The following is a 14613-nucleotide window of genomic DNA, read 5'->3' on the forward strand; positions in this document are numbered from 1 at the left end:
ACCTCCAGGCTGTGTAAGGGCTATTTGAACAAGGAGAGTGATGGAGTGTTGCATCAGTTGACCTGGCCTCCACAATCACCCGACCTCAACCCAATTGAGATGGTTTGGGATGAGTTGGACTGCAGACTGAAGGAAAAGCAGCCAACAAGTGCTCGGCATATGTGGGAACTCCTTCAAGACTGTAGGAAAAGCATTCCATTTGAAGCTGATTGCGAGAATCTTTTTCTTTTATTTAACTAGGCAAGTCAGTTAAGAACAAATTCTTATTTTCAATGATGGCCTAGGAACAGTGGGTTAACTGCATTGTTCAGAACGACAGATTTTTACATTGTCAGCTCGGGGATTCGATCTTGCAACCATTCAGTTACTAGTCCAACGCTCTAACCACTAGGCTACCTGCCGCCAAGAATGCCAAGAGGGTTCAAAGCTGTCATCAAGGCAAAGGGACAATCTAAAATCTAAAATATATTTTGATTTGTGTTACACTTTTTTGGTTACTACATGATTCCATATGCGTTATTTCATAGTTTTGATGTCTTCACTATTATTCTTCAATGTAGAAATAGTAAAAATCAAGAAAAACCCTTGAATGAGTAGGTGTCCAACATGTTGACTGGTACTGTATATCATTTTAAATATAGGGTAGATGAAGGCTGGGACTAAAAACAAACAAAAGATAATTAATATAAAATGTACTGTGTCGGTTATATATATATATATATATATATATATATATATATATATATATATATATATATATATTTAAATGTTTTATTATTTGCCCCTAACCCTAACACCTCTCCCCTAATTGAAGTAAACTAATGGACAACAATACTTAGGCTTCTACTTCCAGCTTATATATATATATATATATATATATATATATATATATATATATATATATATATAACCGACACAGTACATTTTATAATAATTATCTTTTGTTTGTTTTTAGTCCCAGCCTTCATCTACCCTCAACCCCTCCAATATATCTCTGAAGACCTTGGAGTTTTGATTTCTAGCTGCCATATATTTTTCCACTGTCATGTTTCACAAAATATCTGAATCTTCCTATTCTCATAGTTTCTACAGATTGCAACTAAAAACACATTTTTCCTAAGAGTATTATTATACTATTGATCAATTGACTATGACTTTTCAAATCACCCAGCAGTGCTATTTGCAGAGTTAGCTCCAAGTAAATGTTGCAATTTTTCAGGCATTCCTGAATCTGCGACCCAAAACAAGCTACATATGGGCAGTACCAAAACAAGTGATCTAATGATTTTGTCGCTTTGCAAAATAATCTGCAGAGATGTGATGGTTATATCCCCTATATACAGTGCATTGAGAAAGTATTCAGACCCCTTCCCTTTATCCACATTTTGTTATGTTACAGCCTTAATCTAAAAAGTATTAAATGTATTTTTTCCCCTCATAAATCTACACATAATACCCCATAATGACAAAGCGAAATCAGTTTTTTTTTTAGATGTTTGCAAATTTATACAACGTACAAAACAGAAATACCTTATTTACATAAGTATTCAGACCCTTTGCTATGAGATTTGAAATTGAGCTCAGGTGCATCCTGTTTCCATTGATCATCCTTGAGATGTTTCTTCTTCTTGATTGGAGTCCACCTGTGGTAAAATTCAATTGATTGGACATGATTTGGAAAGGCACACACCTGTCTATATAATGTCAGAGCAAAAACCAAGCAATGAGGTCAAAGGAATTGTCTGTAAAGCTCAGAGACAAGATTTTGTTGAGGCATAGATCTGGGGAAGGGTATTAAAACAGTTCTGCAGCATTGAAGGTCCCCAAGAACACAGTGGCCTCCATCATTCTTAAATGGAAGAAGTTTGGAACCACCAAGACTCTTCCTAGAGCTGGCAGCCCGGCCAAACTGAGCAATATGGGGAGAAGGGCCATGGTCAGGGAGGTGACCAAGAATCCGATGGTCACTCTGACAGAGCTCCAGAGTTCCATCTCTGCAGCACTCCACCAATCAGGCCTTTATGGTAGAGTGGTCAGACGGAAGCCACTCCTCAGTAAAAGGCACGACAGCCCGCTTGGAGTTTGCCAAAAGGCAGGTAAAGGACTATCAGACCATAAGAAACAAGTTTGTTCTTTATGATGAAACCAAGATTGAACTCTTTGGCCTGCATGCCAAGTGTCATGTCTGGAGGAAACCTGGCACCATCCCTACTGTGAGGCATGGTGGTGGCAGCATCATGCTGTGGGGATGTTTATCAGTGGCAGGGACTGGTAGACTAGCCAGGATCAAGGGAAAGATGAACGAAGCACAGAGAGATCCTTGATGGAAACCTGCTCCAGAGTGCTCAGGACCTCAGATTGGGGCGAAATTTCACCTTCCAACAGGACAACGACCCAAAGCACACAGCCAAGACAACACAGGAGTGGCTTCGGGACAAGTCTCTGAATGTCCTTGAGTGGCCCAGCCAGAGCCCGGACTTGAACCCGATCGAACACCTCTGGAGAGACATGAAAATAGCTGTGCAGCGACGCTCCCCATCCAACCTGACAGAGCTTGAGAGGTAATGGATGTAATATTTTAGTGTTATGTTTAATAAAGTAGCAACAATTTCTAAAAACCTGTTTTTGCTTCGTCATTATGGGGTATGGTGTGTAAAAAAGAAATACAATTTTAGAATAAGGCTGTAATGTAACAAAATTTGCAAAAAGTCAAGGGGTCTGAATACTTTATGAATGCACTGTATATAACATTCTATTGGTTGCAAGACTTTTGTATCATGATTTAAATTGAAATACTCTTTAAGATTTGAATCCGGCGTCATTTTGACTATCAGTTCATAAACCATGTTCCATGGAATCGGTACATTGAAAATCTCCTCCCAACTATTTTGCAACCTGTATGGCGCAGCTGTAATTGTTTTGGTCCTTAAATAAAACTGGTATCCTTTTTTTAATTCATCACAATTTTCTTTAGACAATTTTGGTCTTTAATGCAGGGCCGACGGACAAGGTCCTTACCTTCTCCCCTTTCCACATGCTTCCTTCATTTTTGCGTTAATGCTGCAATCAGTTGGTTGTAATTTTTGTTAACTGCATGTGTGACATAACTCCACCAGTCCTATTTATGGTATAATTTACAAAATGTATACAAAAACATTTATCAAAAACTATATTTGAGTTTAACCATAATATTTGTTGTAATATTTATAGGGATATTTGAGATTTTCATTTTCAAATAACTAAAAGTGAGAGGTTGTAATCTGAATGAAGGGAAAAAGGCCATTCTTGAACACAGGTGAGCCATTCTTACTAATCTGCTCGAAAACCAGTTCAAATTTAAGTATAGTTTTTGTATGACTGAAGCCTTTAGTGAGAGGTCCAATGCTTTAATATTGAATTATTTCTGCCCTCCGAATTAATATTCATTATATAAATAGGCCAGTTGAATTTTGTCTGGCTTGCGGTCTTGATTGTTGCAAAAAGTATTATTGCGCCTAGGTAACTCTCATAATTAAGACCAATGATATGATAGAAGGTTTGAGTAAGGTGTTGCCCAAAGTATTATATACATCAACCCGGTCAATCCATTAATCCAGCAGCTCCACAGGGCCTTATAGTGATTGCTATAACCTTGTCATAATGACCAAAGCTAAGCATCCATGTCTGTTACACTGATTTAACAATCCATGTAGGTAACATGTATTATTCAACTGAAACACTCCGGCCAAGTTTGATTTAACAAAAAATGGCAGTTTGCATTAGTTGACGTAAAGTGCTGTTGTTTGTTTTCCTGCTTAATGTACGTCATGTGCTCGATTGGGAAGATATTTTGCCATGATTTGGAATAGAGTTATGCCTTAAATGAGGTACATAGACCTGTGTAACAGAATAATGTGTGAAAATAAACCGACTGAATGAAAGTTATCACAAGATGTGTAGATTAATTAAAACAGAGCGAGAAGAATGTTATAATTGAAGGATGTAGCTAGTGCCGGTTTCAGTGACCCAGATTATGTTTATTCCTGGATTAAAAAGCATGCTCAATAGAAAATCTACATTGAAAGTGCCTTTTAGTCTATGAATAGGCTCAATCTTGGTCCGGGAAACTGGCCCTTAGGATATATTCAATAGCACCCATAGTCATGTAGACCTTTGATCTATGTATAGGCACAAGCTTTCAAAAACCTGCCCAGTAATCAGTGCCGCCTCTGCCTATACGCAGACTACGCACTGTGTGTAGAGTCCCATGGCCGTTAGGGGGACTCGACCCCCAAAAATATACAAAATATATATATTTTAAATGTTTTGGGGAACTCAGTCAGGGTCTCAACTTACTGAAAAGTAGAATGCATACGGTGCAATTTCGAAATTTGGTTGTGCATCAGCAGTTTTTCACTTGTTATGTCAATCACTGACAGCCACTCAATTAGCAATTTTTTATAGATTACTTGGTACGGTAGCCTAGCCAGCTATCGAAACATTGTAGTAATCATCACCAAATTACTGACCAGTTTTGTGATGGGGTGGAGAGAACATTTTTTAGTTTTTTGGACAATTTTGCAATTTTAAAGCAAATTTCCTGCAATTCTACACATTTTGGCATGACTGACTTATGCCATGTCCACATGTGTAGAATTGCAGGAAATTATTCACTGCCAAGGGGGGTGGCACTAAAATGTTTTGCCTGCAAGGTGGGAGGGGCCAACCGAACAAATCTAGCTTAAGGCCCCCAAAAGGCTAGGGGTGATAAATAGTAGTGATAAATAGCCCACATGAAGCTGAGATAAGTCTCTACACTACAGTGATTTTACAGTGATGTCACTCACAGCTCTCGATCTCCAGGGTGCAGTTCTGCTCATCCAGTGGGTATCTACGCAAGTCCATCATGCAAGCTGCAGTAGTGGTGATCCTGAGAGAGAGAGAGAGAGAGAGAGAGAGAGAGAGAGAGAGAGAGAGAGAGAGAGAGAGATAAAGAGTGAAGGGGGGTAGCTATGTCGAGAGAGAGAGAGAATCTCTACTTTCCCCCACCCCTCTCTCTCTATCATTTGCATATACTGTATCTAGCACAGAAATGTGAAATATACCCCCACATCCCATAGGACTACTATCTCACTAACCCTTACCATAATGTACAGATGTAGGATCTTAATTTGATCACCCTGTTTGTCATTAGACTTGCAATGGAGGAAACTTGAAAACTTGAAGTGTATTTGAGGTTAAAGGATTCTGAAGTTTGCAATTTCCACTTTATTTTCATTACGAAAAATGTATTAATCCCTACAAAAATGTCATTAATTATAATCCACATAATAACTCACATTTCCTGTTGTTGCAGGATTATTTTCCTGCTGTAGCAAACTGGTTCAAATGAAGATGCTACATCTGTGTGTCTTTATAAGTGCAGGGCATATAGTATACAATATGTGTGAAGACGTATCATAAATCAGGAGTAGTATGGTATGGTCAGGAACACTTGAGAAACAAGAGTTAAATATGAGACCTACATAAAATGTTTTTTTGGGGCGGAGGTGTATTACATTTCATAAAATGTCATGTAAACCCTTCCAGGTGCAGTGAAAAAGGTTGACCTAATAACAGAGAGAAATGAAAAACGCATCCATCTCGCACACTGACTCAGGAAGCACAGAAAGTACATACTGTACTCAGCGTTCTGTCGCACAAATCTCTCCATGGTTTCACTGGAAATTCAACTCTTTTTCTCTCCCATAATTGCCTTCATACTGCTTCATACTGTGCCCTGCCTATTTAAAATGCTCTATGTTCCATCTTAATTACCACTACGATTACTTAAGAATTAACACCAGCAGACTTTAAAATCTGTGACTTCTTCGCTTTTAGGTGTCATTTGAAACAGCACACTTCAATTTGACGATTGCGGATTGCATTTTTGAGTGCTTTTATTCTTGAAGTATTGATTAAACCCAAAATGTTCACAAACAGTGAAGTGGCTGTGCTTATGTATTCATGCCGTTTATTTGGTCTCTGACAGAAAAGGGTCAAGGTTGTGGCCACATTTTATTACAAGCTGCTTGCCGAGGGGTTGGCTGGCCCTTCGGGGGGAAAGGGTCAGAGTCACATCCCTTGTGGAGTTCTCAATGCTCACAAACCACATACGATGAGAATAGGTCAATTTCATATAGATTTTTATGTAAACCACTTATGTTGAGTAAAGGATTACTTTAGATAGTGTGGTGGTGTCACTGTTCACAGATAACATTAGATGTTCAGAGAAGTCCATTTGTTTAACAACATATGTACTTTACAGTTCTGGCTCATAATGGCCAGAACGGAGCAAATGGAATGGCATCAAACACATGGAAACCATGTGTTTGATATATTTGATACCATTCCACTGATTCTGCTTCAGTCATTACCACAAGCCCGTTCTCCCCAAATAAGGTGCCACCAAGCTCCTGTTGCCCTGTACAACTAACATGTTTGCACATTGGTTTATCATTGTGAACAGGGAACCACTACTGTAAAGTTTCTGTATCCATTTTCCACTGCATGACCCCTGTTTAAAATGAGAGGAGACCTGAGAAAAAGAGCGTGCAGACACACACACATACAGTGGGACCGACAATATATGAGTAATAGCCAGCAATGAATTCACCTAACCCAACCTGAGCCCTCTAGCTGTTTGAGACATTTCCAGGGATCCTCTTCCAGGGATCCTCTTCCAGGGATCCTCTTCCAGGGATCCTCTTCCAGGGATCCTCTTCCAGGGATCCTCTTCCAGGGATCCTCTTCCAGGGATCCTCTTCCAGGGATCCTCTTCCAGGGATCCTCTTCCAGGGATCCTCTGCTGTTTCCCCATTACTCTCTAGCTTCTCCTGCCACAAAATGTTAAACATCGCTGAGCGCTTAAAACTCACTCAAGCTGCCACTTGTTCATTTTGGGTAAAGAACCTATTGCCAAAACCTGGAAAGCATAGTACTACATGTTGAATCCTCCCCTAGCCCCTACTACCAATGCTGATCTGAAAGTATTGGATAGTTTTTGCCTATTAGAGGGCAAGGCTGAGCTATAACCATGCTGTTTACCAATCCAATCCTTTCAGATCCAGATGTAGTGCCAAGGGGCTAGGAATCGATTTGGAATGTAGCATTAGAACTATGCACAGGTAAAGGGCATCCCAAAGTCCAGTGGCTGTCTGCAGTGCATTAGTTCTGGTCTTAGTCCAATCCAAGAGCCCTGCCCTGTAAAAGCTCATCTCACTGGCCCATAGCCACTTTCCTCACCAAGTGATAGCGAATGTCCAGTGAGACCAATATCTGTCAATTTCAGCCACAACGATGTTGTGAACTAAAAAGCCCTGGGCATAATTTATCTTACACTGCAGCTGAAAATTCTGTGGCTGTGGACCATGTCTCGGACACACCAAATGCATTAGGGAAGTCTGGGTGAATTATAAAGCAGCTGCAGAGATGGGGTAAAAATAGAGCACCGTAGGGGCGTCAGTAAGGGTGTACCCTACCTTCCAGCAGAGAGCTCGGAGAGCTACAAGCGCTAAACCCACTCCCAATTACCCTGGTGTTTAACATCCCCTCCCCATCTGTAACGGTTGTCGTCGGGAATAGAGGACCAAAACGCAGCAGGATTGTGGATGCTCATCTTGTAATTTATTTTAAATAAAGAGAACACCAAAATAACAAAACTAAGCACTCACGAACAACAAAAGTCTTGTCAGGCTCACACAGGCAAAACAAGAAACAATCTCCCACAAAACACTTAACCAAACACATACCCATATATAGGACTCTCAATCAGAGGCAACAAGAAAACACCTGCCTCCAATTGAGAGTCCAACCCCAATAAACTAGACATAGAAATACAAAAAGACTAGAGACCACAGAAATACAAACCTAGAACATAACCCCAAAAACCCAGAACTAACTAAACCAACACCCTACTAAATAAATCACCACCCCGAACCACAAACAAAATACCCTCTGCCACGTCCTGACCAAACTACAATAACAAATAACCCTTATACTGGTCAGGACGTGACAGTACCCCCCCCAAAGGTGCAGACCCCCGATGTACCTCATAAATAAACAAAAAAAAACAAAACAACAAAAAATCCCCCTAAACTAAAGGGAGGGAAGGGAGGGTGGCTGCCGTCACCGACGGCACTTGTGCTACACCCCCCCTCCCCAACCCACCTATACCGGAGGTGGTTCTGGCTCCGGCCTACTGTCCTCCAGAATGCAAACAGACTTGCTCAGTTTCGGGCCGTAGGCAGACTCCCATCGTTCTGGATTGTAGGCAGACCTCTTCCTTTCCACACTGTAGGCAGACTCATTTGATACACAGTTAATCATATTTAGTTCCGGGTTGCTGATAGACTCCCTTGGTTCCGGGTCATAGGCAGACTCACCCGGTTCCGGGTCGCAGGCAGACCCCTTCGGTTCCGGGTCGCAGGCAGACCCCTTCGGTTCCGGGTCGCAGGCAGACTCCCTCGGTTCTGAACTAGACGCTGTTGCCGGATACTCTGGACTGCACGCTGTTGCCGGATACTCTGGACTGCACGCTGTTGCCGGATACTCTGGACTGCACGCTGTTGCCGGATACTCTGGACTGCACGCTGTTGCCGGATACTCTGGACTGCACGCTGTTGCCGGATACTCTGGACTGCACGCTGTTGCCGGATACTCTGGACTGCACGCTGTTGCCGGATACTCTGGACTGCACGCTGTTGCCGGATACTCTGGACTGCACGCTGTTGCCGGATACTCTGGACTGCACGCTGTTGCCGGATACTCTGGACTGCACGCTGTTGCCGGATACTCTGGACTGCACGCTGTTGCCGGATACTCTGGAATGCACGCTGTTGCCGGATACTCTGGAATGCACGCTGTTGCCGGATACTCTGGAATGCACGCTGTTGCCGGATACTCTGGAATGCACGCTGTTGCCGGATACTCTGGAATGCACGCTATTGCCGAACTCTCGAGGCTGGGCTGACGCACTGGAAGCCTGATGCGTGGTACTGGATGTGCCAGTCTGGGGACATGCACCTCAGGGCTAGTGCGGGTAGCGGGAACAGGCCGAGTCGGACTGGGTTGACGCACTGGAAGCCTGATGCGTGGTGCTGGTCCTGGAGGTATCAGCCTGGGAACACGCACCTCAGGGCTAGTGCAGGGAGCGGGAACAGGCCGAGTTGGACTGGGTTGACGCACTGGAAGCCTGATGCGTGGTGCTGGTACTGGAGGTATCAGCCTGGGAACACGCACCTCAGGGCTAGTGCGGGGAGCGGGAACAGGACAAGTCGGACCGGGCTGACGCACTGGACCGTAGAGGCTTACTGGCGGTCTCAAGCGCAGAACTGGCATCGCTCTTACTGGCTGGATGCCCACTTCCCCCTGGCAAATGCGGGGCGCTGGTACTGCGCGTATCGGCCTAAAAAAGGTACGGGGATTTGGCTTGGGGCTCACTCCTCGCCCAGCCAAACTACCCGTGTGCCCCCCCAAAAAAAATCTTGGGGCTGCCTCTCGGGTTCCCTTAAATCCTCCACAGCCCTGGAAATGCCTCTCCTCAACTCTGCCCATGTCTCCTTTTCCCGACAGTCCATATCATATTCCCATCGCTCCCTTCTCCGCTGCTTGGTCCTTTTGTGGTGGGAGATTCTGTAACGGTTGTCGTCGGGGATAGAGGACCAAAACGCAGCAGGAATGTGGATGCTCATCTTGTAATTTATTTTAAATAAAGAGAACACCAAAATAACAAAACGAAGCACTCACGAACAACAAAACAGTCTTGTCATGCTCACACAGGCAAAACAAGAAACAATCTCCCACAAACACTTAACCAAACACATACCCATATATAGGACTCTCAATCAGAGGCAACTACAAAACACCTGCCTCCAATTGAGAGTCCAACCCCAATAAACTAGACATAGAAATACAAAAGACTAGAGACCACATAGAAATACAAACCTAGAACATGACCCCAAAAACCCGGAACTAACTAAACCAACACCCTACTAAATAAATCACCACCCCGAACCACATAAACAAAATACCCTCTGCCACTTCCTGACCAAACTACAATTACAAATAACCCTTATACTGGTCAGGACGTGACACCATCAGATCAATACAGATCAAACACATCAGGAACAGAGGTGGGCTTTGCATCCGTGATGGTAATGAGCGTCATGATTGATACGTGATAGATGTTACGGGTGTGACTGACTGCAGCATTAGCATTGGATTGTGTTTTCTGAGATGGCTAATGCAGCTGGCGAGAGTAATGCATTGTTAATGTGAGAGGAATCATAACTGATATTGGAAAAGTCATGCTATTGAAATGTCTGCAGTTATACTAGTATAGTGATTTAACCAGGATAGTCCACTCAGTAACAATTGATACTGTTTTCCAGGGGAAGACATGTTCAACTCTATTGTCTTATTGTGGGGGGGGGTTGGTTTACTGAAAAAGGGTGCTAGCTAGAGAGCTGATCTGTTAAATAACCTGTCAAATTTGACTAAAGCTTTTTGTTACATGACCGCTATACTTCATGAAATGTTAATCACACACACACTCTCTTTTCCTTCACATGCTGAAGCACCGGGAGAAGAAGTGTCAGTGCTGCCTAAAAATGAGTAATTGCCAGATATGAACGTGATGCTAGATTTGATTAAAGGTTGAATTAAAAATACGTTGCAATATTGAATCAATCTTCATTGAGCATAACTAATTGGCCTACTGTTTGATAGCGTGTGCAGTGACCATTCAGACTGGCCATATGCATATGGGTGGATACTATAAACACGTGAAGGTAACAGCAGACATGTGTACACTACAGTAACTGGTGAGGTCATTCCAGTCAGCCTAAATATAGCTGGCTCACTGTAGACAGCAGGCAGCAGCACACTGGCTGAATAAGTTTGTTAGTCTGCGGGGAATAATAATTCTGCAGCATTCGAGTGTGAAGAGGTCTCACTGCTCAACGTGAAACTGTGAGAATTGTGTGTGAGAAGCAAAGGAGAAAAGTTGTCACAATGACATGCAAGTTATTTCTGGGTGCTCTTGTGAGGGAGGCAGGGATAGAAGAAGGGAGGAAGACAAGGAGGGGCAGAGTGGTATTCACATTATACAGAGAAAGACATACAAGCAGAGGAAACACTGACACTGACAGATAGCCACATGAATTACATGCTTATGGTGCAGAGTAACTGTCCGTTAGTGCAATCTAGTATGACAGTGCTTAAGACATTGCCGTGGTTCAGGACGTTAATAACTTAGTAATGTTGTGTTCTGGGTATTTTTGTACATTTTTTAGGTCTTATTGTCCTCAGTACTACATAATTAATTTTTGTTACTTTCACTCTGTTCTTTTTTAAATTTTCCATTTGTTTTGTTATGTGGCTAATTCCTAAAGAGGATGCTCTTCTCGTGGTCATGCCATAGACTTATAGGGGTTTTGGCTGGGCACTTGAGCGGTGGCAGTATTGAAACAGGTTTATGGGACAGTCCCGTGTTTTTACCTGGACCACACCGATCGGCGGTTGAAGGTGTGTTTTAGGATGCTAAAGGAGCGTTACAGGTACAGGGGTGGTATGATAGTATCAGTGACAACACCCCCTTCTTGGATGGTGGAAGGCTTTCACGGGAGGGATATTGGAAGACAATTGGAGGTTTACTTAGAATCAGTTGCAGCTGCAGTATGTTTAGCAGTGCATATATTATGGTAGAGGTACATGGGTAGATGTCAGACTGTCACGGGTGTCGTAGGGTTTAGACCAAGACGCAGCGGGAAAATGTATACTCATCTTCTTTTATTAATGGACAAAGAAGGAAAACCAAAAACAAACACGTATACAAAAAACACGACGACAAAGAACAGGCCGGTAAGGCAAAGCTATACACAGCAACAATCTCCCACAAAATACCATGACAAAAACACTCCTAAATATAGGACCTTCAATCAGAGGCAACGATAGAGAGCTGCCTCCAATTGAAGGCCCCAATCCCCATACCAAAACATAGAAATACAAACACCTAGACAGAACATAGAAATAAACTAACATAGAACGTTAACCCAAAAACCCCGGAATACATAAATCAAATACCCCTCTACATAAACAACCACCCCGAACCATATAAACGAAATACCCCCTCTACATGAACACATACACAAACACACCCTGAACCACATAAAACAAATACCCCCTGCCACGTCCTGACCAAACTATAAGAACAAATAACCCCTTTACTGGTCAGGACGTGACACAGACATTGATTCTGGTAGTGTTGGTAAGTATGGATAAATTCTAGGTGTCTAGCAACTTGATCATCATGGTCATTTGTGGTAGTACGTTTACAGGCATATCTTATGGTAAGTATTGAAACTTTATGTCATTATGGCAAGTGGTGAAATAAGTATAGCTAGTTATAATTGTAATGACTTAGGAGATAATAAGAAAAGGACGATCAGTCTTTAACTAGCTAAAAGAGAAGGAATATAATATCTATTGTTTACAGGAAACTCCCTCTACAATTACAGATGAGGTTGTATGGAAAAAGGACTGGGAGGGAGAAATATATTTATGTCACGGTCAAAGAAACTCAAAAGGGGTGATGATATTAATAAGTAACAATTTTGATCCGAATGTGCAAACTGTCCAAACAGATCCGAAAGGAAGGTGGATCATTTTAAATATGCTATAGGACGATAAACACATTTGGCTAATTAATCTATATGGTCCAAATAATAATGATCCATACTTCTTCAAAATGATATATACTAATCTATTGAGCTCAAAAGCAACCAATTACTCTATTATTATGACTTATAATACAGTTTTAAGTACCCCAATGGATCGTAAAGGAAATCACACTACAAACTATCACCCTCATGCAATTAAGGAAATTACGAATATTATGGACCCATTAGAACTAGTGGATATATGGAAGCTTAAAAATCCAGGCTCAGGGAGATATACATGGAGGAGGCTTAATCAAGCTAGTCGTCTTGATTACTTTCTTGTATCCTTCGCGCTGGCACCAAAAGTAAGAAAAGTTTTGATAGGGGATAGAATACAGTTGGACCATCAAATATTTGGCATCAGCATTTATAACTGACTTTTGCCTGTATAACATAGCTACAGCAGATCCCCTTATTGTATGGGACACTTTTAAAATGTGCCTTAAGAGGTCATGCAATTCAATATTCATCTTTAAACAAAAACAATTTTGGCCAAAAGAGTTCATATTAACAAAGGAAATAGAAGAAATAACAATACAGATGGATAGCAGTACAAATTGGACCATAGAGGCACAGAATAAGTTAGAGGGGAAAAAAAGAAATTGAGGAACTTATTCGGGAACAATCAAGTATAATGTATTATAAAAATAAACCGAGTTGGATGGAAAATGGTGAAAAATGAACCAAATTCTTTTTGAATTTTCAACATAGAAATGCTATCAAAAATGATTTACCGAAACTTGTTACAGATGACAGAGTCATCCATGATTCACCAAATGATATGAAAGAGAAAGCAAAGTACTTTAAGCATATGTTCTATTTTCAGTCTCCTCCATTTCCATGAGCTAAAGTTAACTGTAAGGAATTTGTTCCTAATAATGGAGTAAAATTAACACCTGTACAGAAAGACTTGTGTATGGGACAAATTGCAGAGGAGCAATGTATTGATGCAATTAAAGCCTTTAGGCCAGGGAAAACTCCAGGGATAGATGGCATAGCAGTTAAGGTATATATCTATTCAAAGATCCAGTATTAGCACGTTTTAACCATTCCTATAAAAATGGTAAACTATCAAGTGCTCAGCAAGGTTTGATTTCACTATTACTGAACCAGGACCCAGGTGGTAAGTATAAATATCCAGTCTATCTAAAAAAAACTTTAGGCCCCCTACACTTCAGTGTTGTGATGCAAAAATCCTTGCAAAATGCATAGAATTAATCGCATAAAATTAAAAAGGTGTTGTCGGATATTATTCATCCTGACCAGACAGGTTGTTTTTTTTACATAGAAAATACATTGGAGATAATATAAGACAAGTATTTGAAACAATAGAATATTATGAAAAATCTAGGAAACCAGGTCTGGTATTCAGAGCAGATTTTGAAAAGGCTTTTGATAAAGTACGACTAGAATTTATATATAAATGCCTGGACTATTTTAATTTTGGAGAATCTCATAAAATGGGTTAAAGTTATGTAGTGTTAACCTCAGGGGTAAAATAATAAACACTACTTCTCAGAAAGTATTAAACTGTCAAGAGGAGTAAAACAAGGTTGTTCACTGTCAGCATATCTATTTATTATGGTCATCAAAATGTTAGCTATTAAAATCAGATCCAATAATAATAATAATAATAATAATAATAATAATAATAATAATAATAATAATAATATAGAAGAGCTGGAAATCCAGGGCTTAAAAACAAAGGTATGCTGACGACTCACATTTCCTCTTAAATCCACAATCTGGATCCCTGCACAGCCTCATAGAGGACCTAGATATTTTTCTAACCTCTCTGGATTAAAACCGAACTATGATAAGTGTACCATATTACGTATTGGATCGCTAAAAAATACAACTTTTACATTACCGTGTA

The 14613-nt window shown here is 41.1% G+C and overlaps 1 protein-coding gene across 1 annotated transcript in view; it reads right to left on the minus strand.

The window, feature by feature from the left end:
* LOC115162184 (gamma-aminobutyric acid receptor subunit beta-1-like) overlaps positions 1-14613 on the minus strand; it is a 57673-nt gene that overhangs the window by 18872 nt on the left and 24188 nt on the right. The window contains exon 5 of the mRNA XM_029713244.1: positions 4827-4909. Within this exon, the coding sequence (XP_029569104.1) occupies positions 4827-4909 (83 nt within the window). The remainder of the gene's footprint in view (positions 1-4826; positions 4910-14613) is intronic.

Source organism: Salmo trutta, chromosome 25, assembly GCF_901001165.1.
Source record: "Salmo trutta chromosome 25, fSalTru1.1, whole genome shotgun sequence".
Taxonomy (NCBI): Eukaryota; Metazoa; Chordata; class Actinopteri; order Salmoniformes; family Salmonidae; genus Salmo; species Salmo trutta.